This window comes from Engystomops pustulosus, chromosome 7, assembly GCF_040894005.1.
Source record: "Engystomops pustulosus chromosome 7, aEngPut4.maternal, whole genome shotgun sequence".
NCBI classification, from domain to species: Eukaryota; Metazoa; Chordata; class Amphibia; order Anura; family Leptodactylidae; genus Engystomops; species Engystomops pustulosus.
The window spans coordinates 50058248-50082470 of NC_092417.1; the positions used below are offsets into that span (position 1 = coordinate 50058248).

General features: G+C 43.2%; 1 protein-coding gene across 1 annotated transcript in view; it reads left to right on the forward strand.

Moving 5' to 3' along the window:
* The window catches only part of SYNE2 (spectrin repeat containing nuclear envelope protein 2), a 248849-nt gene that overhangs the window by 194877 nt on the left and 29749 nt on the right, over positions 1–24223 (forward strand). The window contains exons 87-95 of the mRNA XM_072116513.1: positions 239–443; positions 5691–5870; positions 6382–6516; positions 9827–9981; positions 11662–11809; positions 12936–13030; positions 13377–13611; positions 14146–14340; positions 14598–14723. Of these exons, the coding sequence (XP_071972614.1) occupies positions 239–443; positions 5691–5870; positions 6382–6516; positions 9827–9981; positions 11662–11809; positions 12936–13030; positions 13377–13611; positions 14146–14340; positions 14598–14723 (1474 nt within the window). The remainder of the gene's footprint in view (positions 1–238; positions 444–5690; positions 5871–6381; positions 6517–9826; positions 9982–11661; positions 11810–12935; positions 13031–13376; positions 13612–14145; positions 14341–14597; positions 14724–24223) is intronic.

Genomic DNA, 24223 nt, shown 5'->3' on the forward strand with positions numbered 1-24223 from the left:
GAAATTCATTACCGTAATGATAAATTAGCATATTCACAAAGCATTTTAGCATACCTTCACTGAAGGTAAGCCAACTGCATGCTCAATTTAGACAATTATGCATAAATAGGACTGAATGTGAAGGAGCTGTTCAACAAAAGTTGGGTTAGAAGTTGTCTAAGGTTTTTGACACATGCAAGTAGCTATTTTTACCCTATAGATGAGTTTTGGCTTTATTGTGCCATTTTTACAAAAATAGGTGGACCTCTGCAGGGGAGAAACTCTCTGAACATCTACCTGGAGCTAGGTCATCACTACAAGTGTGGCAGGACTACACTGGATCATGTTTGGAGCTGGCACCACATATTGAGCAGGTTGAAGATAAGTGTGAACTGCTCGTATGTGCTAAACTTTCTGAAGACAGAGTAAAGGACACCTTAGAACAAAGGATCCAGGATCTAAAAGTAAGTATAAGTTAGACTGCAAATACATAGTTTGGTTATCCTAAGAACCCCAACCAAGTCTAAGAACATATTTTATAGTGCTTATACATGGGTCAGATCAGATGAACATTACAATATGGTAGAAGGATTTTGCTGTGGTGCAGTGACCGGGGTACATGAGATGGATTAGCAGCCAAATGCATAGACATTTCTTGAGGAAATAATACCTAAAATTCTTAGGCTTTGCCAGGTTTTTTTTTTTTGCTCCATTTGGAACTTAATGATTAGAAGCCAGTTCAAAATGAAGAAGGAATTATTCCAAGTAGTTGCAGAAGGAATACAATTCATGCTTGGAAACCAAATCCAAGCAAAATAGGTATGTCTTCAAGCAGATATTGTATCGGAAGTAATGTGCCTTGGAAGGAGTTGGTCACAAGAAAAACTAAGACACTTGCCCACAAAGAAAGAAACTTGGCTATAGTATACTAAACGCTATCATCACTGGACTGGAGATAAAGGGAAAACTGTAGTGTGGTCACATGAATCATTACTTAAGCTAAAATGGTAACAGAGGCTGTCCAGGATTAGAAAAAACATGGCTACTTTCTTGTAGTAAAAGTGTTACAATAGACCCTGGGTTATTTGTCATATCACTGCTTCTCCCGTGTTATACATGTAATGGGAAAGGGTGGAAGACAAAGATGCAACAGCTGATATTGTGTGAGCAGAGCGGTGATCACACAAGTGACAGGTTTACTCAATATTGTAAGGTACATCATTAATAAATTACAGTCATTGCCACAAAGCCTAATGGTTAGTCTCTATTGGACACTATAAGCATAATAATTACCATATATACTCTAGTATACAAAAAATTGTGCTGAAAACCCAACCTCGGCTTATACTCGAGTAAAAAATATATCAAATCTCACATTTCCGGTTTCCCTCGCTGCTGGCTATATACTGGGGGATATGGGCTGGCAGGCTATATACTGGGGGGCTGGTGCTGGCTATATACTATGGGGTTTGCTCTGGCAGGCTATATAATGGAGAGGCTGTGACCAATGCATTTCCCACCCTCGGCTTATACTCGACTCAATAGGTTTTCCCAGTTTTTTGTGGTAAAATTAGGGGCCACGGCTTATACTTGGGTCGGCTTATACTTGAGTATATACGGTACATTTCATATACAAAGTGTAATACATTGTTATACTACAATGAAGCCATCTCTTCTCAGGCTCTTTTTACTTGACATCTTACACTGTGCTCTGCTCATTGCTTGCTTTCCCTCCTCTGATCCATGACAAAACATATTCCAACTATTTTTTCAGTCATCACAATAGAATAAAGAGCTGCTGTCTACACATGGTCCCCTATGACTCCTACACAAAAAATTATAGTCTGCTATTTTTTTTTTGTTTTTGTTTTATATTTTCAGCCATACTAGTTGCCATCTGCAGTCTCATTATGCCGGAATTCTTACTGTTTTACCAGCATATGCAGAAGGGGATTTTTTTTAGTGGAGGTATCATAATTCCACTTGATTATATGTAAATTATTTAGGGTTTTATTTCAACGTTTCAGAATTTGTTAACATTACAGTAAATATCTGCTACAGTAAAGGAATAATTCCTGACATCCATTCCCACTGATAGGCCTGCTGCTTACCGGCTGCAGACTGGTCTCTTGTTTACAATCTCATCTAAGCCTCGGCAGCTGGCAGATCTAGACCAGGTCAGCTCAGTCTCAGACATTCGTTTCCCTGAAAGCCTCAATCATCATTTCTAATCTGTGTCGTGGGTTTTTTGTGCCCATCGTCTCTGGGTTCTAAAATTAACTCACAGCTGTAATACCCAGATGTCACACAACTTCAGATATCCATAATGAAAATGAATCTAACTTTATAGGAGAGACTCCTTATTCTACTGGAGCTGATGCCTTGGATTCATTCATAATTACTGACCCGAATTAATTAGAATGTGAATGTGTGAAGAATGTGTAGTTTTATTCACATTACATACATATATTATTAACTGTCATTCCATTGGATGATAAAGGTTGTTACCGTATACACTTGAGTATAAGCTGATCGAAGTATAAGCCAAGGTACCTAATTTTACCACCGAAAACTGGGAAAACCTATTGACTCAAGTATAAGCCTAGGGTGGGAAATGGGGAGAGGAAAGCACTAATGGTCTATATTCCAATTCACACCAGTTGCACAAACTGCTGCAGAACTAATGACATGAAACACATATGCTCACTTACACGTGTGGCCTATAACAGTGTATGAATCATGTCAAATGACCAATCTTCACCATCTATATTCCAAAAAAAGGATGTGAAATGCATTGGTCACAGCCTCCCCAGTATATTGCCAACAAGCCCCCAGTAGTATATAGCCAGCCCCCAGTGGTATATAGTTAGTCCCCTGTAGTATAGAGCCTGCCCTCAGTAGTATATAGCCAGCCAGCCCCCAGTGGTATATAGTTAGTCCCCTGTAGTATAGAGCCTGCCCTCAGTAGTATATAGCCAGCCAGCCCCCTGTAATATATAGCCAGCCACCCCCCTGTAGTATATAGGTAGCCCCCTGTAGTATATAGCTAGCCCCCTGTAGTATATAGCCTGACAGCCAGCCGCCTTTAGTATATAGCCTGACAGCCAGCCCTGTATAGTATATAGCCTGACAGCCAGCCCTGTATAGTATATAGCCTGACAGCCAGCCCTGTATAGTATATAGCCTGCCAGACCCCAGTATGACCAGCACATAATAGAATAAATGCAGTACTCACCATTTCGAAGCCCCGGGTAGCTCCACTTCTATCTTCATGTGCACTGGCGCCGGCTCCAGGTCCGCGGCATCTCTGTGTGCATGGCCCGGCTGGTGCACAATTGTGATGTCAGCAGCTGCACATGTAGATAGAGGAGGAGCTGCCCGGCCCGTCAGAATGGTGAGTAGTCAGTTTATTTATTTTATATATCCAAGTATAAGCCGAGTGGGTACTTTTTAGCACAACTTATAGTCAAGTATATATGGTATATATTGCAATATGCTCTTCTTCAGGATTATGAATGCTATCATTTTTAACTTCAAAAGATTTTTATTAGCCAATAAGATTCCATACAATAATAAGTGAGTAGCCAATACAATATCACATATGCAAAACAGATGACAAATCCATATGACTTATACATAAGGGTCATCATAGCTAATGAGTCTAACTCTCTAATGAATCGAATATAAAGGAAAGAAATAAAAATCCCAGCAATGAGAAGGAACAAATTTTCAGGTTTGATGCATACAGTGTCTCAGAGTTGCAGTCTCGATCTGCCCTAGGCATACAACACTCCTGAGCTATTCAGCAAGATCAGGACTTACATAGGGGGAAAAAGAGGAGAAAAAGGAAAGGGACGGAGGGAAGCAGGTAAATACCACAGTACAAAGGGACATAGCAAAGGACGCTGCAACCTATTCCACTCAGATCAAGGCCTGTTAGAAAACTGAATGCAGGGATCCCAGGTGGCATTGATTAGAGTCATCTTATCATTAAGGATAGCAGACAAGTTATCATTACCCATTATCCAAGACAATTTAGCTTTGAAGGAATCTAATTTGCAGTGATTTCCAATGGTGGGCTATCATGATTTTAGCCGCCAAAAAATATACTTAATAAGCCACTTGATATGCTCGAGAGCCTGAAAAAAGAAAATATGTTACAAAGCTTGTTCTGGTACCTTGCGTGAATTATGTGCAGCCAAGGAAAAGATAAATTGATGGACCCTAATCCAAAGTCTCTTAACCTTAGTGCAATCCCACCAGATATGCAGGACTGAGCCTTACACAGAACAACCTCTAAAACATTTAGGGGAAGTATGTGGGTAGATTTTGTGTATACGCTGGGTCACCAGATACCAGCTTTGAATGCTATCATTTTATTGTTATTTTTCCTTCATCCAAAAACCTCAAACGGCAAACACATTTTTATAGCATTTGTGGGAAATATGTTCAATAATCTTCAACAAATCAAAAACGTTTGTTAATATATCTGTCTGTCATAATAGGACATACTAGGCCTGTCACCAAATTTCTCAGTCATGAGCAACTTAAAATTTAGTTTGAATTTTTAGTTAGAGATTCGGTGTTACATTTCATTCTATCTATTGAAGGGTTTGTTTAATGAAGTCTTATACTCATGCACTATAGGACATTGGTATCATAGAGGATGTCCCTTATTTGACAATCCGCTTTGTGGACAGTGAATCAATCACTGACTGGGGCCCAGGGTAGTCAGCTGATTTGTTTATGTACCATGTAGTTCTTCCTCTAATTCAAGCAGTTATCCTTAAAACCAGCAATAGTTTTCCTGGAAACCATAATAGTTTACATAAGAGCCCCATCACATGTGGCATATTCAGTCCATGTATCTAGTAACTCATGGACTGGACACTTGGGACCCTGGACACTTGGATGGCCAGCTCCGATTTCTTAAACAACTACATCCAGCTAATGAAAACATGATTACAGTAAGTAGCTGTAGTCTCCTTGCTTAATAGAATATCATGATGTCAGTGGTCAGGGTACTAGATCAGAGGTCAAACCAAGAAATCATCATATCATCTGTATTTTACAGCTTCAGTTTACCCTTGTTATAATTCAGCGAATTGTAGATTTGGTACAAATTATTTCTGATTTGCTTCGCCCAAACCCATGTTGTTCCAATTGTCCTGGAAATTGACATATAATTAATAAAATGGTCCTTTCTCTTTTTGCTCATTTTATTTTTTATAGCATTAGCATTATGATTTGGGTTTGCATTAAGGTTTATTTAAAAAAAAATGTAGTAAATGAAGGAAACGTGATAGAATCTTTTTAGATCATCAAATATGTGTTTACAGGACAATTTCCAGAAGAAATCTTTTTAAAAATTCAGTAAAGTTTTAGTGTATCAAAAATTCATCCATAGCCTTTGTAAAGGGGCCTTAGGGGAAACCATTTTCTTCTAATGTCCAACACAAACCATAATGTCAGGGTATGAAACAGGTCGATTGGTATGTTGTTATATTAGTAATTCCTTTGATTCACATTTGTAGGTCAATTTCACATGGAGCTTTCAAAGATAACCCAGTCCCTGTACCTTAGTGTAGCCATATTTACCGTACTCTATTTTTGGAATCACATTGCTCGCAAATTCATTAATTCTAGATATAATATAGTATTACTATTATTTGTTAACTATTGTTGTGTTGTGTTGTGTTTGTTTTCTGCAGATACTGGAAAAAAATGTGCAAGGACTCCGGGCACACAACCTGCGGGTTTCAGAATTGGCAGACAAGGTGTTGCAACAAAATCCTGCGGCTATGGATGTCATTCAATCGGAGAGACAGAACACTTCACATAGAATAGCACTCTTGGAGAGAAGAGTGTCTTCAAAGGCCGCGGAGCTGACGGTATTAGGATTTTATTTTTTTGTTGTTTTCCTAAAAGCACAAAACAGATCTGACTGTGATAGATATTAAAGAATAAGCAGAAACTCCTACTACCAGCTGGTATAACTGGAAATGTGAACATCTCAATCATACTGCAAAGAATTTTGGATAATGGTTCTGTGCAAACCTTGACGGTTATCTAGTTTTGGGATAGATACAATCAATACAGTAGTTTAGAATTTATATTTTGTTGGCCATTGCAGCTCTTTGAGCTGGTAACAACAACAATTCATGTACATTGTTACAACAGTATAATAGCTGTATAATCATTCAAATTGTATCATAGGAATCTTTGGCTCGGACGGCTATGTGCATCAAATTTAGGTTGAGATATCTGCTTTTTACGTATTGACTTAAGTCCTACTGAAATAAACATACATTCTTAGCAAAGCATTAGATGGGATGTATTATCAAGCATTTCTATTCACTAAGGCACTTGGAACAGTTCCTATCGTATTATCTGTATTTCTAGTTCATCCAAAATGAAGTTGAATCCTTCAAGAGTGACCTAGATAAACTGCAGTCACGCATCAAGTTATCAGCCGATGTTGTCAACCTTGTATATCTTACTGAAAAGGATAAGGAGGAGAGATCTCAAGTGATCCAGGTAAATGAGTATAGATTAAAAAGAAATGTCACAAAACAGGACAGATTTGGTCACTTTTAAATAGCATTATTTATTGGCAACTTTGCACGACCCATCAATAGTTCATTAGTGGAGCTTGATTTTTTGGATCCTGATGAAATAGCACAATACAGTGGTCATCATATCCCTTAATTGTTTACACAGATACAGCATTCTATAGTAACTTCTTTCTGGTGACCGTGTCAGGTACCATAGAAATTCCCAGTTCCATATAATGAACAGTAGTACCAGGTATAGCAACCTATGCAGATGAACTGCTGTGCTCTATCTCCCAGTAATCAAGCATTTTTTTTAACAAACTTTGCAGAAAATACTTTTACAGTGTGTGTAAATAAGAAATAAGACTGTATCTCCTGAAATCTTCATCGTTCCTCAGGACTTCTTTAATTATAACTCTATATCCCGTAATCGTGGAAATCTAGAGTTATAAAAGTTATGCTATGCTATGCCATCCAAGCGCCTCAGGGAGCCTTGTATTTTTTTGATCAAATAAATTTTTATTGAAAAACCAACAACATAGTTTTCCATTTTTCTTTTTAAAAAAAAAAAAAAAAAAATACATTTAACAGCATAAACATGAAGTCATAAAACCCCCAACCTCCCCCTCCCCCCACCCTTCCCCCGCTTGGTGAGCAAAATGTCCAGAAAATACATTTATCCACAGAGTCCATGACTTAAAATTGTTTTATCCCGTTTAGGAGTATAGATTTCGAGGGAGAGTCCTTCCAAGATGTCCCTGGTTCCGGTTAGTCCCGTAGTTCACTCCATGCGTCCCAAAGCATATGATAATATATATTGACATAAATCGAACATTGTTGGTAAAAGACTAGTTGCTAGCAATCTGTGAGTCATAAACTTTCGCATAATTATCCATCACATTATCCTTTAACATGATAGTGATAACCACTACCCCACGGTGCCTCTAAGTATTCTATCTCTAATAAGAGTTAGAGGGGCTAATCCTGAAGTATCAAGCCACGGACCCCACATGTTGTCAAATTTTTTCAGTGCATTTCGTTTTTGATAAACAAATTTATCTAGCCGTAGCAAAAGATTAACCCTGGAAATAAATTCAGACATTTGTGGTGGCTCAATATCTTTCCAGTGGAAAGCAATAAGTTTCTTGGCCGTGTAAAGTAGTCTCAGCACTGCCAGCCTATGACTCTCAGACAACTGCACCTCAGCCACATAACCCAAGATACATGTAAGAGGATCACGTGCAATGGTAGCAGAATACGTCCGATCAATCAAGTCAAGAACATCTTGCCAATAGCGACGTAACCTGGGGCAATTCCACATCAAGTGAATAAGGTCAGCATCGGATCTGTTACATCTTGGACAACTATCATCACTTCTATATCCCATTTTAAACAACCTAACGGGAGTAAAGTAGACTCTATGTAGCAGATACAGGTTAGATAATCTCTGCGCCTCACTAACTGACACTTTGGGTGCAGACTCTAGGATCTCCTGCCACTGTTCCTCAGTAATGGCTCCCACATCCTTCTCCCATTTAGCTTTTAGATCAGTAGGGTTTTTTTTAATATGTGCATCCCTCAGATATGAGTAATTAACAGAAATTATACCCCTTGTGTCTCCTGCTTTATTTATCATATCCACTACTATATTATGGGCTGATTTCTTTACTGGTTTAGAGCGTTCTTGCTGAGTGATTGCATGTCTCACTTGGAGGAACTGATAGAAACATGAGTGTGGAAGGTTAAACTCAGAACGTAACTGTTCGAAGGACTTCATAGTATTATCCTCATACAGTTGGGCAATAGTCATGATTCCCTTATTTATCCATTGAGGAAATGGAGTAAGCTTACCTAGTTCAGGGTATTGGACATTCGGCCATATGGGAGTATGTTGGATATATCCCTCCATCCCTAGCAGACTACGCATCTTCCACCACAGCTTATTTATGCACTTTAGTGTCACAAATTCCCTATCTGCATTTTGGAATAACCCACCTTCCAATGCCTCCAATAAATTATCCTTACTTAAGATATGGCGAAGCATTTTTTGGGAGGACGAATCCGCAGCTGTGTCACCCCATCCACGGAGATGCTGCAACTGGGCTGCCATAAAATACAACCATGGATTTGGCAGTGATAGACCGCCATCTTCCTTGGATCTCTGCAAAGTGACCATCTTTATTCTCGGGATGCCTTTTTTCCAGAGCAGATCCCGAAAGATACTATTAACCTTATGGAATAATTTCACTGGGATCCAAATGGGGGAATTGTGAAGGAAATATAATAGTTGCGGCATCATAACCATCTTAATAAGGTTGGCACGGCCAATCACAGTAAGGGGCAACTTACACCAGTCCTGTACTTTCGTTTGGAACCTACAGATCAGAGGTATAACATTAAGCTCAATAAATTCAGTGGGGTTTGCCGATATTTGGACTCCCAGATATTTAAACACTGACACCATTGAGAGGCCATGTTCTGCCAGTAGCCTAGGACACACCTGTGGGGATAGGGGCATTACTACTGACTTCGTCCAGTTAATAGTAAAACCGGATAGGGACCCAAAAGCTGTTATTATATCTATTGCCGCATGTAAAGAAGAGGTCCAGTCATCTAGAAAGAGCAACAAATCATCAGCGTATAATGCAACCTTCTCTTGGTGTCCTCCATATTGGAAACCCTTTATGATTACTGCGGATCGTAGGGCGGAGCCTTGTATTTTAATGTATGCACACCCCCTGTAGCGCTAGTGGTCCTGCCAGGTTCTTCTCCCCTCCTCTCAAACCCATCTGGTAGGTAGCAGATAGGTAGCAGATTGGGCCACTAGAGCTACGAGGGCCCCAGGCTAATTTGCATAACTTTTATAACTCTATAATAAAAGAAGTCCTGAGGATCTATGATTCTCATGAACTTCTTACTATGACTCGTCTACTATCACTAAACTGATAGTAGATGTCCTTTAAGCTGATGGGTGAAGATCTAGCTGCTGATCATTGCTGGGTGAAGATCATTGCTCCTCATTGCCCATCTTAGTGCGCTTCTGTCCATCTTGCTAACAGGATGGAATTCAGCACAAATATCAGCAAACTACAAAGAATGGAAGAATAATCAATTACATGGGGAAGAAGGCTTTGCCATTTGATAAGATACTTTATGAAGTTTCATGTATGTACTTGTAATACTGACTTATACAAAGTTTGCTGAAAGGTTGGTGACCATCTAAGGACGCCCAATCAGTTTCCTGGAAAAACAATAAAGCAAGTTTTGATGAATGCTTTGTATCCTTTGTACAGAAGCATCTCCTGGAGCTCAGTGAACTGACGTCTGACGTTGAGCGCTTGAATGAGGAGATGTTCACTCTTCCCCTCGATGACCACACTCAGATGTCGCTGCAGAATCTCAATCGTGTGTGGTTTACAACAAAGGCAACAGCACTTGCAGACTGCAGGTTAGTGATGACTGGTGGTTGTTATGTAGAAGGATTTCGGATAGATTTACCACTAATCCACTGATTTCCAGTGTTCTTTGTGACTCTGTACCCATATGGAAAAAGCACCAGAATTATGTCATACAGAATCATGTAAATGCTCTGTGCATTATGTTGACAACACATTGAAGGAAATTAGATGAGCATATGACTTTTCATTCCAGGTCTGCATGGTTAGAATTTTGGATTCTTGTAAAGACTCTTTTCTTAAGTCTTATATGTGAAAAGGCCTTTACCCGGAAAGGATATTTTTTCACCTACAATTTCTGTGTATTTCAGTGTGTCTTGCACTTAAGGTTACAAAGAGCAAACAGAACTTTGTAACAAACTTGTGATATCACCTTAATGGACCACGGCACTTCAGTGTACTCTCTATCCATGCATTCTGCCTCCCTCCATAGCTCTTAGGGATGACCCTATTTGGGTTCTTGCAGCTTGAAATAAGAGAATTGTTTGCTATTATAGTACTTTCTGCAAACAGACAAAACTCGCCCAGTCTGTGTCCGAAATTGCATGCAATAAAAGCAATTTAGTTTAATGACAAAATGAGGAACTGGTAACATTAAAATTACATTGTTGCTAGGACGGACAACCTCTCCTTTAAATGGTAGTAAAAAAAATGAAAACACATTTACTATAAGCAGATCTTGACCGTTGAACAACCTAAAGTTACTAGGAAATAGTATAAGGAGCAGTTTTTAGGTATCCATTAACTGATTCATGTTCTGGAAAAGTCGAGCAGAAGACAGGCAACATTTATGGAAGTAGGGAAGTATGTATTCCAATGGAGTACTATCTTATATATGAAATATAATGACTCCAGCTTTACTTCACTGACTGGTGTCGCAGCAGAATCCCAAGATTGCTGGTGGTTTTGCTGTGTGAAGTACCTGCAGATACCTACCTGCCTACTAGAGATCCCTTATTGATACTCACAGACTACCGCTTGGATTAGTAAAAGCTGGGCCAAACATTCATAAATGTCATATTTGTTTTAGTGATTTGGCCAGAGTAGTGGTGTATTTTCACTCACTCATCAGGGTCGGATTAAGAGTGGTAGAGGCCTTTGGGCCCAAACTGGTGGGGCCCTACACAGAATTTTTTCAATAAAGTAAATGTTCCTAGTAATAAATATATACAGCTCTGCCCCCCAGTGATACTTTCATATGTATATACAGCCACCCCAGTGACACATATATACACAGCCCCCTTCCTAGTAACACACATTTATACAGACTCCACCTCAGTAACACATATATACAAAGCTGATCCCCTGCTCTTCCGCAACCTTGTCTTCCGCTGATGTCCTGTGTACTCCACGGTCTATGGCAGAGAAGGCAATGTTTTGTTTAGTCATTTTGCCATAGACACAAGTCTAGCGGCTACCACCTTGCTCTCTGGGTTAAGAAAAACCGGGAAGCCAGAACCGCACATATAGTGGGCAATTTGGGCAGTCACATGGCCCCACACTTTGTGGGGTCCTCCTTAATGGCAAAGTGGTGAGGGCCCCAGGGTGCGCACCTGGGGAGCCCACCCCATAGCCTGGCCCTGGCAATCGTGATAGGAAGATTCCCTTGTACTATAGCACATGTCACATGTATGAATAATAATAAATGACAAGTAATAATGAATATTCAACAGGGAACACCGGATGATTGAGCTAGAAAAAAATAATTTTATCCAGAATTATGAGACCTGGATGCTGTGTCTGGAGAAGATGGAGAAAAATCTGACAGAAGGAATTGCAGGAACATTTGATGCCCTGACAAAGCAACAAAAAATCTTTGAGGTTTGTGTGTCCTGAAAACTAGAAGTATTGTAGCAGAAACATCTAAAGAAGTATCAGATGGTAAAATATGCCAAAGTGTGTAAGAGAGAGAGCTTTATTACATGATAGGCCTGATTATTGTATTGTAGATTTTTCTTTGACTTAGGCAACATGGCAGCCGTCATAATTATAGACAGAGGGCTAGTAACAGCATTTAGTGATATGCTTTACAGCAGCTTAATGGCTATAGGCAGATTTATTCTGGAGCAGACTTGATGTCTATGAAGATGTCTCTGTACACATAGGTGGTGTAGATAAGCTATGATGTGGTTGGGAGACACAGAGCATATTCCTGTCTTTGCCATGTGTGGCCATTATTGGAATTCCCCTTTAAGCAAACCAGATGCAATGACTTTGAAGGTTACATTAACTTTAAATGACACCATAGGCTTAGTTATTGTTGAAGACGCAGAGCATAACATCAGTAATATCTAATAGGTAAATTAGTTATTAGAAAACAGACTCCAGCGGAAAGTGGATTCAAAGTCAACATCAAATGGGTTTATGTGTTTGTCTTCTCCTGGGCTCATTAATAGATCATTGGGTAACTGTGCAAAGTCAGATATGAAGTTAACTTCTAATGATATTAGGCAGCGGGGTGATTAGCTATTGTAAATTAAAAGCCCAATGCTCATTTGCATCATTTTTAAAGCCTTTATGCTTACAAACAAGGGCATAAGCAGCTTAAAGAAGAGCAGATACTTCAAGAGGGAGCACATACCAGTATGTCAGTGTGCTTGATTTACAATCCTTCATCCAGGTGGAAGATTTTCTTTAAATGGGAATACTGAGGTCCTGAGTCTAAATGGCAACTGTCTGGCCTATATGGCAGTCATATGCTCTTTCAGGCTTTGCATTTATACCCTGGTCCCCAGTTTCTTTCCTCCTTTCATAAAACGCACTTTTTGCCCATGTGTCCCATGAGTGGGATGTGGAGAATAGGTTCTTGGGCCCCACTGAGACTCCACTTGGGACCGGAACTCATATGAGCAATAAGTTTACTTTTTAGCGCTGATTCATAAAACCAATACCCATATATACTGTATATTATAATGCATGTTAGTAATATAAATGTTTCCCTTTTCAGGGGCTTCAAGCTGAAATTACCATAAATGAGCACATCTTACCTATTTTTGTGAACAAAGCTTTGAGCGTCTTGGAGTTGGAAGATGAGCAAAACAGGTAATAATCCCCCTAAAATGGCATGATGCCAGTAGAAGACTAGTAGTTCAATGGGGGAAATATACATTTGTTGAATTTGTAGCATGATATATACCATCCATATTCTTTTTACCTTGCCGTTTCATATCGTATATATATTCTGTCATTATCGTTTACCTTTCAAGGGCAAAATTCAGATATTTAATGTCCCTTAATCAACTTGTGGCATGTCTGCAATATAATATTCCCTTGCATCAGTTGGTGGCCTTCCCACATGATGTATTAGTGACTTGTATATTTTGCGTATTGCCCTGAACCCCACATAATAATAATGAAAGAAAGTAATAAAATGTTTGCTATTCTTCAGAAATGAGTTGATTCTAAAGCTTACATCATTAAAAGAGAAGTGGCAGAGTGTGATCAGGCTGGTGCAGCAGAAGAAGAAGGAAATTGGTGGCCTTCTCAAGCAGTGGTGGCACTTCACAGTGTCCAAGCAAAGCCTAGAGCAACGACTATGTGACATACAGGAGGCCGTGTCTAGTGTCAATCGGCAGAAGTGTCACAGTTTAATCAACGCCCAAAAATTGATGTATGACTTTAAGGTAGGTACCTTTAGAGTAATAAACCTCATCACATGGTTTACAGTAGGGCTCCTTGTGGAGCTGGTGAACACTACCTCCGCACTTCCCATCTTGGTAAGTAAGGAGATCTGGCTGCTTGATAGTCCCCTTGTCCTCCACAAGCTTTCATTTAAATCAGGACTGTGGACTGGCCATTTCACTGCTTCAAAGTTTTCTGTTTCAACATGCTTTACCCATTTTTCTGTGTGACCGGGGCCATTGTCCTGCTTGAAAATTGCTAATGTGTCCTGAAAAAAACGATGCAAAAATTTTTAAGGTAGTATGTAGAAAAAATTGAGATCATTGCTCTTTTACAATTATCTCATTTACATTTTTATTATGTACTTTGAAATATATACAATCTATGAAATAGTTTAGGATATATTTACATAGGACTCCATAGAAATTGTGTGTTCTCGGATTTTGATCTGCAGTGTAAAACTGTTTTCTACAATCAAGAAATAGATATTTATAAAATTTTTAGTTTAACTTAATATATTACTATTTCCTGTGTAGGACAAAGAGAGGCATCTCAAGAGGTTGCAGCCCAGCTATTATATCACTCTCAACAACTGTAAGGAGATATTGTCAGTGGCTGGGACAGAATCTAAAGAGATCCTTCAACAAGATCTGACCCAGCTTCAGAACCACTGGCAGAACACTACACAGCAGCTACAGGCTATTCTTACACGTTTTGGTGAAATCGCTCAGGTAAGAGGCTTGGGTTGGTTCAGGAGTAGATAAACATGATTTTTTTATCCAAAAAGAGCATCACATCTGTTCTTAGGTTGTGTCTTATATAGTATAAAGATTAATTAAAATGAGAAGGTAATCTGCAATACCTGTGGACAGGTATGGCTCAATTTGCGGATGAATCAAACTATGCTTTTTTTATTTCTTGTCAAAAATTTTGCAACATTTTGGCCCAGATTACAGCGTTAAACTATATTTTCTATTGTTTCCTATAGAAGAGACACAATTTTGAATCTAAGATCAAAGACAAAAGAAAAATTCTTCATGACCTAAAGGCAAGAGTGGATAAACCCCTCCCTACACTTCACGAGGAGCTGCATAAAGCTAAGAGATCACTGAAGGTATTGTCCTATACTAATACTAATGCCACCGAAATCTATTTTCATTCACTTTTGGGATTTGAACAACAAAAGGGAAGTGACCTAAATTGCCCCAAAAATTCTGTAAATGCAGCACATTTTTCTGACATAAATTAATCCAACAAATAGGTGCAATAGGAGCCTGGAGCCTCTCGGGCTCATTTGCATAAAGTCTTTCATCCTGGTGGTAGATTCCCTTTGAGGGCGCGTTCACACGTTGCGCTTTCGTCGCGTTCATAACGCGACGCTAGCGCACAGGGGGCGGAGTTTGGGGCGATCGCATATGCGTTTCCAGAGAAACGCATGCGATTGGTTATCAATCGTATGCGTTTCCCGGGAAACGCATATGCGATCGGCCCGAGCCCCGCCCACTGTGCGCCAGCGTCGCGTTATGAACGCGACGAAAGCGCAACATGTGAACGCGCCCTAAGCCTCCTGCTCACCTTCGTGTGCAGTCTATTGGAAAAAGGGCTATTTGTTGGGGACAGAAGTCAATGCCAAAAATATCCTACAATGACTTCTTGTCTGCTGGCCAGACTGCACCGCCGGTTTTGTATTAACTGTTAGGGTGCGTTCACACGTTCAGTTTTTCAGATGCTGTTTTCAAAGCCAAAAGCAGGTGTGGATTATAATGGGTGTCAACACATCATTGAAAGAAGCTTCTCCTCCTCTTGTTTTCACTTAGGTTCCTGGGTTGGAAATTGCAAACTGCATCTAAAAAACTGAACGTGTGAACGCACCCTTAGGCTGGTGCCACACTTAACGCTATGTCTGCGTTTGAAAATGCAGACAAAGCCGCACCCACTCTATGGACTTGTTCCCGATCGCAGGCGTTTCCACAAAAAACGCTGATGCGATCGGGCCGCTGCCCGCCCCGGTAGGTGCGGCTTGGTCTGCATTTGCGTGGGGGGTTTGTTGCATTTCTGTGACTTTATAGCAAAACAACGAAGGAGAGACAGAGACACATGATAATTAGAGATGAGCGAACACTAAAATGCTCGGGTACTCGTTATTCGAGACGAACTTTTCCCGATGCTCGAGTGCTCGTCTCGAATAACGAACCCCATTGAAGTCAATGGGAGACTCGAGCATTTTTCAAGGGGACCAAGGCTCTGCACAGGGAAGCTTGGCCAAACACCTGGGAACCTCAGAAAAGGATGGAAACACCACGGAAATGGACAGGAAACAGCAGGGGCAGCATGCATGGATGCCTCTGAGGCTGCCTAATCGCACCATTATGCCAAAATTATGGGCAACAGCATGGCCATGACAGAGTGACAGAATGAAGCTAGATAGCATCTAAAACATCCAATAATTGACCCTGACACTATAGGGGACGGCATGCAGAGGCAGCGGCAGCAGCGGCAGGCTAGAGAGTGGCATGGCGACATACCCTAAATGGACTCAGGCTTCAAACCAATGGGTGGCAGAGAGGAACCAAAGGAGGTGAGCAAGAAGCGCTCAAATAATATCGCTACATGATAAAAGTTTGCCAGTATATTTTGTGGATTACACAGCAGGGTGGCGACAAAGTTAACATGGAAGCCATGAAAACAACCCCAAATTCTGCCTGACACAGCTCGTTTGATAAGGGGACCATGTATGCTTACAGTTCATGCCAGTCGCTGCACTTGCTGCCAGTCTCCTTTCGAATAGTTTAAAATAATAATAACCCTCATCCATAAAGCTCTGTATAATGCTGCACCCCCCTACCTCTCCTCTCTTATCTCAGTCTATCGCCCAACCCGTGCTCTTAGATCCGCCAGTGATCTTAGATTAACCTCTACCCTAGTGCGGACCTCCCACTCGCGTCTCCAAGACTTCTCTAGAGCTGCACCAATTCTATGGAATGCTCTGCCCCGGACTATCAGACTAATACCTAACCTCCAAAGTTTCAAACGTGCTCTTAAAACCCATTTCTTTAGGCAAGCCTATAACACTCATTAACTGCATGAAGTTTTAACTCTTCTACTAACCCGTCCTGTGTCGTCCTCCCATCTGTTATCCAGCAACCAACAGGCACCAGACTTCTCTGCAGTCCCATTCACCCTGGACCTGGTATATAAGATGACGGCTGAGTGTTTCAAGCGACAGCAATTCCATTTATTATATTTTTTTCTATTCCCTAAGAAGAATGGCTTGACCATTAAATATTCTTTTACCTCGTGTTACCCCATCATCTTCATAAACCGTAAGCTCTGGCGAGCAGGGACCTCACTCCTGTTGTTCCATACAAATGTTGTGCTCTGTTACATTACATTTGTATTTGTTTCCTATGATTTGTAAAGCGCTGCAGAATATGATGACGCTATATAAATAAAGATTATTATTATTATGGAGGCAGTGAACTAGTAGTAGATTAAAGGTGCTGCAACTATGTTAGTTGGATCTTGTGATGGAGCTGGCGCTCTGCAGCCAGGCGAGCTTTCGCCAATCCAAGCCCCTGTCTCTAGGCTACTCCCCAAACAGCACTTCTAAGAACCTTTTGTATAAGATCAAGTGTAGTAGCGTTCTTATAAGTTTAGGATATGCCGGGTGAGGGGAATGTAAACAGATGCGCAAGAAGCGCTGAAATAATATCCCTAAATGGTAAAAGTTTGCCAGTATATTTTGTGGATTACACAGCAGGGTGGCGACAAAGTTAACAACTTTGATGTGGAATGCCCTGTAATAGCTCTTGGGCGGTGTGCCTTTTATCGCCTAGGCTCAGCAGTTTCAGCACCGCCTGCTGTCGCTTAGCGACGGCACTGCTGCTGTGCCTAGAGCTACCGACTGATGGCGCCATGCCCACGGATGGTAATTCGGAGGAGGAGGAGGTGGAGGAGGGGTGGGAGGAGGTATAGTAGGCCTTTGAGACCTGGACCGAGGTAGGCCCCGCAATTCTCTGCGTCGCCAGTATATGAGCAGCCCCAGGGTCAGACTCGGTCCCAGCCTGCACCAAGTTAAGTGTAGTAGCGTTCTTATAAGTTTGGGATATGGCGGGTGAGGGGAATGTAAACAGATGCGCAAGAAGCGCATGATGCGCATGGAGCTGGCGCTCCGCTGCCAGGCGAGCTTTCGCCAATCCAAGCCCCTGTCTCTAGGCTACTCCCCAAACAGCACTTCTAAGAACCTTTTGTATAAGATCAAGTGTAGTAGCGTTCTTATAAGTTTAGGATATGCCGGGTGAGGGGAATGTAAACAGATGCGCAAGAAGCGCTGAAATAATATCCCTAAATGGTAAAAGTTTGCCAGTATATTTTGTGGATAACACAGCAGGGTGGCGACAAAGTTAACAACTTTGATGTGGAATCCATGAAAACAACCCAAATTTCTGCCTGACACACCTCGTTTGATAAAGGGACGATGTATGGAGGCAGCTATATGGACGACTTTTGGAGGTAGCAATGGAGACAACGTGTGGAGGCTGCTATGGAGACAATTTAATTTGGATAGTGCCTGTATGTGGCAGTCCCAAAAATTCTTCAAACCAGAGGAGCAGGTAGGTGGCCCTGCAGTAAAATGGAATAGATTGAGTGCCTGTATGTGGCAGTCCCAAAAATGTTTCAAACCAGAGGAGCAGGTAGGTGGCCCTCCAGTAAAATGGAATAGATTGAGTGCCTGTATGTGGCAGTCCCAAAAATTGTTCAAACCAGAGGAGCAGGTAGGTGGCCCTGCAGTAAAATGGAATAGATTGAGTGCCTGTATGTGGCAGTCCCAAAAATGTTTCAAACCAGAGGAGCAGGTAGGTGGCCCTCCAGTAAAATGGAATAGATTGAGTGCCTGTATGTGGCAGTCCCAAAAATTGTTCAAACCAGAGGAGCAGGTAGGTGGCCCTGCAGTAAAATGGAATAGATTGAGTGCCTGTATGTGGCAGTCCCAAAAATGTTTCAAACCAGAGGAGCAGGTAGGTGGCCCTCCAGTAAAATGGAATAGATTGAGTGCCTGTATGTGGCAGTCCCAAAAATTTTTTAAAACAGAGGACCGGGTAGGTGGCCCTCCAGAAAAATGGAATAGATTGAGTGCCTGTATGTGGCACTCACAAAAATTGTTTCAAACAGAGGACCGGGTAGGTGGCCCTCCAGAAAAATTAAATGCATGAAGTACTATAGCAAGAGCCAGTGGGCCCTGTCAAAAAATAGCCATTTTCCTCTGCTTTACTGTACAAAGAGGAGGAGAAGGAGGAAAATGAGGAGGAGGAGGAGGAGTGGATCAATTATTCAGGTTGAGCTTCCTTCACCTGGTGGAGATTGGAAATTCTGAGAAATCCAGCCTTTATTCATTTTAATAAGCGTCAGCCTGTCAGCGCTGTCAGTCGACAGGCGTGTACGCTTATCGGTGATGATGCCACCAGCTGCACTGAAAACCCGCTCGGACAAGACGCTAGCGGCAGGGCAGGCAAGAACCTCCAAGGCGTACAGCGCCAGTTCGTGCCACATGTCCAGCTTTGAAACCCAGTAGTTGTAGGGAGCTGTGTGATCATTTAGGACGATGGTATGGTCAGCTACGTACTCCCTCACCATCTTTCTGTAAAGATCAGCCCTACTCTGCCGAGACTGGGGACAGGTGACAGTGTCTTGCTGGGGTGACATAAAGCTGGCAAAAGCCTTGTAAAGCGTACCCTTGCCAGTGCTGGACAAGCTGCCTGCTCGCCTACTCTCCCTCGCTACTTGTCCCGCAGAACTACGCACTCTGCCGCTAGCGCTGTCAGAAGGGAAATACTGTTTCAGCTTGTGCACCAGGGCCTGCTGGTATTCATGCATTCTCACACTCCTTTCCTCTGCAGGGATGAGAGTGGAAAGATTTTGCTTGTACCGTGGGTCCAGGAGAGTGAACACCCAGTAATCGGTGCTGGAATAAATTCTTTGAACGCGAGGGTCACGGGATAGGCAGCCTAGCATGAAATCTGCCATATGCGCCAGAGTACCAACGCGTAAGAATTCACTCCCCTCACTGGCCTGACTGTCCATTTCCTCCTCCTCCAACTCCTCCAACTCCTCTTCTTCTGCCCATACACGCTGAACAGTGAAGGACTCAACAATGGTCCCCTCTTGTGTCTCGCCAACATTCTCCTCCTCTTCCTCCTCCTCCACCTCCACCTCCTCCGATATGCGCTGAGAAACAGACCTCAGGGTGCTTTGGCTATCAACAAGGGAATATTCTTCCCCCGTCTCTTGTGACGAGCGCAAAGCTTCCGACTTCATGCTGACCAGAGAGTTTTTCAACAGGCCAAGCAGCGGGATGGTGAGGCTGATGATGGCGGCATCGCCACTGACCATCTGTGTTGACTCCTCAAAGTTACTCAGCACCTGACAGATATCAGACATCCACGTCCACTCCTCATTGTAGACTTGAGGAAGCTGACTGACCTGACTACCAGTTCTGGTGGAAGTTGACATCTGGCAGTCTACAATCGCTCTGCGCTGCTGGTAAACTCTGGATAACATGGTCAGTGTTGAATTCCACCTCGTGGGCACGTCGCACAACAGTCGGTGAGCGGGCAGTTGGAGGCGGCGCTGCGCTGCCCTGAGAGTGGCAGCATCTGGGCTGGACTTCCTGAAATGCGCACAGATGCGGCGCACCTTCGTGAGCAAATCAGACAGATTGGGGTATGTCTTGAGGAAACGCTGCACTATCAGATTTAACACATGGGCCAGGCATGGCACATGTGTCAGTCTGCCGAGTTGCAGAGCCGCCACCAGGTTACGGCCGTTGTCACACACAACCATTCCCGGCTTGAGGTTCAGCGGTGCCAGCCACAGATCAGTCTGCGCCGTGATGCCCTGTAATAGCTCTTGGGCGGTGTGCCTTTTGTCGCCTAGGCTCAGCAGTTTGAGCACCGCCTGCTGTCGCTTAGCGACGGCACTGCTGCTGTGCCTAGAGCTACCGACTGATGGCGCCGTGCCCACGGATGGTAGTTCGGAGGAGGAGGTGGAGGAGGGGTGGGAGGAGGAGGAGGCATAGTAGGCCTGAAACACCTGGACCGAGGTAGGCCCCGCAATCCTCGGCGTCGGCAGTATATGAGCAGCCCCAGGGTCAGACTCGGTCCCAGCCTCCACCAAGTTAACCCAATGTGCCGTCAGCGATATATAGTGGCCCTGCCCGGCAGCACTCGTCCACGTGTCCGTGGTCAGGTGGACCTTGTCAGAAACGGCGTTGGTCAGGGCACGGATGATGTTGTCTGACACGTGCTGGTGCAGGGCTGGGACGGCACATCGGGAAAAGTAGTGGCGGCTGGGGACCGAATACCGAGGGGCGGCCGCCGCCATGAGGTTGCGAAAGGCCTCGGTCTCTACTAGCCTATAGGGCAGCATCTCCAGGCTAAGCAATCTGGAGATGTGCACATTAAGGGCTTGGGCGTGCGGGTGGGTTGCACTATATTTGCGTTTCCGCTCCAGCGTCTGGGGTATGGAGAGCTGAACGCTGGTGGATGCTGTGGAGGATCGTGGAGGCGACGATGGGGTTTTTGTGCCAGGGTCCTGGGCAGGGGGCTGACTAGCAGCTGACACAGGGGAAGGAGCAGTGGTGTGCACGGCCGGAGGTGAACGGGCTTGTTGCCACTGAGTGGGGTGCTTAGCATTCATATGCCTGCGCATACTGGTGGTAGTTAAGCTAGTAGTGGTGGAACCCCTGCTGAGCCTGGTTTGGCAAATGTTGCACACCACAGTCCGTCGGTCATCCGGTGTTTCCTTAAAGAACCTCCACACTTCTGAAGATCTAGCCCTCGCCGCAAGAGCCCTCACCACGGGAGCTTCACTAGTTGACAGTGGCGCTGATGCACCAGCTCTGGCCCTGCCTCTCCGTCTGGCCCCACCACTGCCTCTTCCAACCTGTTCAGGTCGAGGACTCTCCTCCGTCTCAGAAGCACTGTGTTCACCCGGCCTCTCAACCCAGCTTGGGTCTGTCACATCATCATCCTCCGATCCCTCAGTCTGCTCCCCCCTCGGACTTCCTGCCCTGACAACAACTTCCCCACTGTCTGACAACCGTGTCTCCTCATCGTCGGACACCTCTTTACACACTTCCACTACGTCAAGAAGGTCATCATCACCCACAGACTGTGACTGGTGGAAAACCTGGGCATCGGAAAATTGCTCAGCAGCAACCGGACAAGTGGTTTGTGACTGTGGGAAGGGTCCAGAAAACAGTTCCTCAGAGTATGCCGGTTCAAATGGCAAATTTTCCTGGGAGGGGGCAGACTGGGGGGGAGGAGGCTGAGGTGCAGGAGCTGGAGGAGTGGGGATTTCGGTGACATGGGTGGACTGCGTGGAAGACTGACTGGTGGTGGACAAATTGCTCGAAGCATTGTCAGCAATCCACGACATCACCTGTTCGCACTGTTCTGGCCTCAACAGTGCTCTACCACGAGTCCCAGTAACTTCAGACATGAACCTAGGGAGTGTAGCTCTGCGGCGTTCCCCTGCTCCCTCATCAGCAGGTGGTGTCTCACCCCGCCCAGGACCACGGCCTCTGACCCCTGCAGTAGTTGGACGCCCACGTCCCCGCCCTCGTCCTCTACCCCTAGCCCTCGGGTTAAACATTTTTAAAATGAGAGTTATAACTTTTTTTTTTTTTTTACTTCTTTTTGTTTTTTTTTGTGTTTTTTTTTTTTTTTGTGTTTTTTGTTTTTTTTTGAGTTTTTAAAACCAAACAATCCTATCCTATTGCTATGGCTATTTTCTAGCCAAGTATCAAAGGAAGCACACTACTATGCCAGATGAGATGACACTGAGTTAGTGCCTAATAGAAATCCAACCCCTACTGAATTTTGCCACTTCGGCCTTTGCTATGGATATGTGCGCCACTAAGCGCAGAACACAGCGGTCGCAAGTCTCACTACAAATTGCTCAGAATTGGCAAGTACATGCACTGCAGAAACTACAGCCACCAGCAGATCAACCAGAAATCAAATATATAGAACGCTACTGTAGGCTTCAAGAAGCTGTTTGTATTCTCCTATGGCTATTTTCTAGCCAAGTATCAAAGGAAGCACACTACTATGCCAGATGAGATGACACTGAGTTATTGCCTAATAGAAATCCAACCCCTACTGAATTTTCCCACTTCGGCCTTTGCTATGGATATGTGCGCCACTAAGCGCAGAACACAGCGGTCGCAAGTCTCACTACAAATTGCTCAGAATTGGCAAGTACATGCACTGCAGAAACTACAGCCACCAGCAGATCAACCAGAAATCAAATATATAGAACGCTACTGTAGGCTTCAAGAAGCTGTTTGTATTCTCCTATGGCTATTTTCTAGCCAAGTATCAAAGGAAGCACACTACTATGCCAGATGAGATGACACTGAGTTATTGCCTAATAGAAATCCAACCCCTACTGAATTTTCCCACTTCGGCCTTTGCTATGGATATGTGCGCCACTAAGCGCAGAACACAGCGGTCGCAAGTCTCACTACAAATTGCTCAGAATTGGCAAGTACATGCACTGCAGAAACTACAGCCACCAGCAGATCAACCAGAAATCAAATATATAGAACGCTACTGTAGGCTTCAAGAAGCTGTTTGTATTCTCCTATGGCTATTTTCTAGCCAAGTATCAAAGGAAGCACACTACTATGCCAGATGAGATGACACTGAGTTATTGCCTAATAGAAATCCAACCCCTACTGAATTTTCCCACTTCGGCCTTTGCTATGGATATGTGCGCCACTAAGCGCAGAACACAGCGGTCGCAAGTCTCACTACAAATTGCTCAGAATTGGCAAGTACATGCACTGCAGAAACTACAGCCACCAGCAGATCAACCAGAAATCAAATATATAGAACGCTACTGTAGGCTTCAAGAAGCTGTTTGTATTCTCCTATGGCTATTTTCTAGCCAAGTATCAAAGGAAGCACACTACTATGCCAGATGAGATGACACTGAGTTATTGCCTAATAGAAATCCAACCCCTACTGAATTTTCCCACTTCGGCCTTTGCTATGGATATGTGCGCCACTAAGCGCAGAACACAGCGGTCGCAAGTCTCACTACAAATTGCTCAGAATTGGCAAGTACATGCACTGCAGAAACTACAGCCACCAGCAGATCAACCAGAAATCAAATATATAGAACGCTACTGTAGGCTTCAAGAAGCTGTTTGTATTCTCCTATGGCTATTTTCTAGCCAAGTATCAAAGGAAGCACACTACTATGCCAGATGAGATGACACTGAGTTATTGCCTAATAGAAATCCAACCCCTACTGAATTTTGCCACTTCGGCCTTTGCTATGGATATGTGCGCCACTAAGCGCAGAACACAGCGGTCGCAAGTCTCACTACAAATTGCTCAGAATTGGCAAGTACACGCACTGCAGAAACTACAGCCACCAGCAGATCAACCAGAAATCAAATATATAGAACGCTACTGTAGGCTTCAAGAAGCTGTTTGTATTCTCCTATGGCTATTTTCTAGCCAAGTATCAAAGGAAGCACACTACTATGCCAGATGAGATGACACTGAGTTATTGCCTAATAGAAATCCAACCCCTACTGAATTT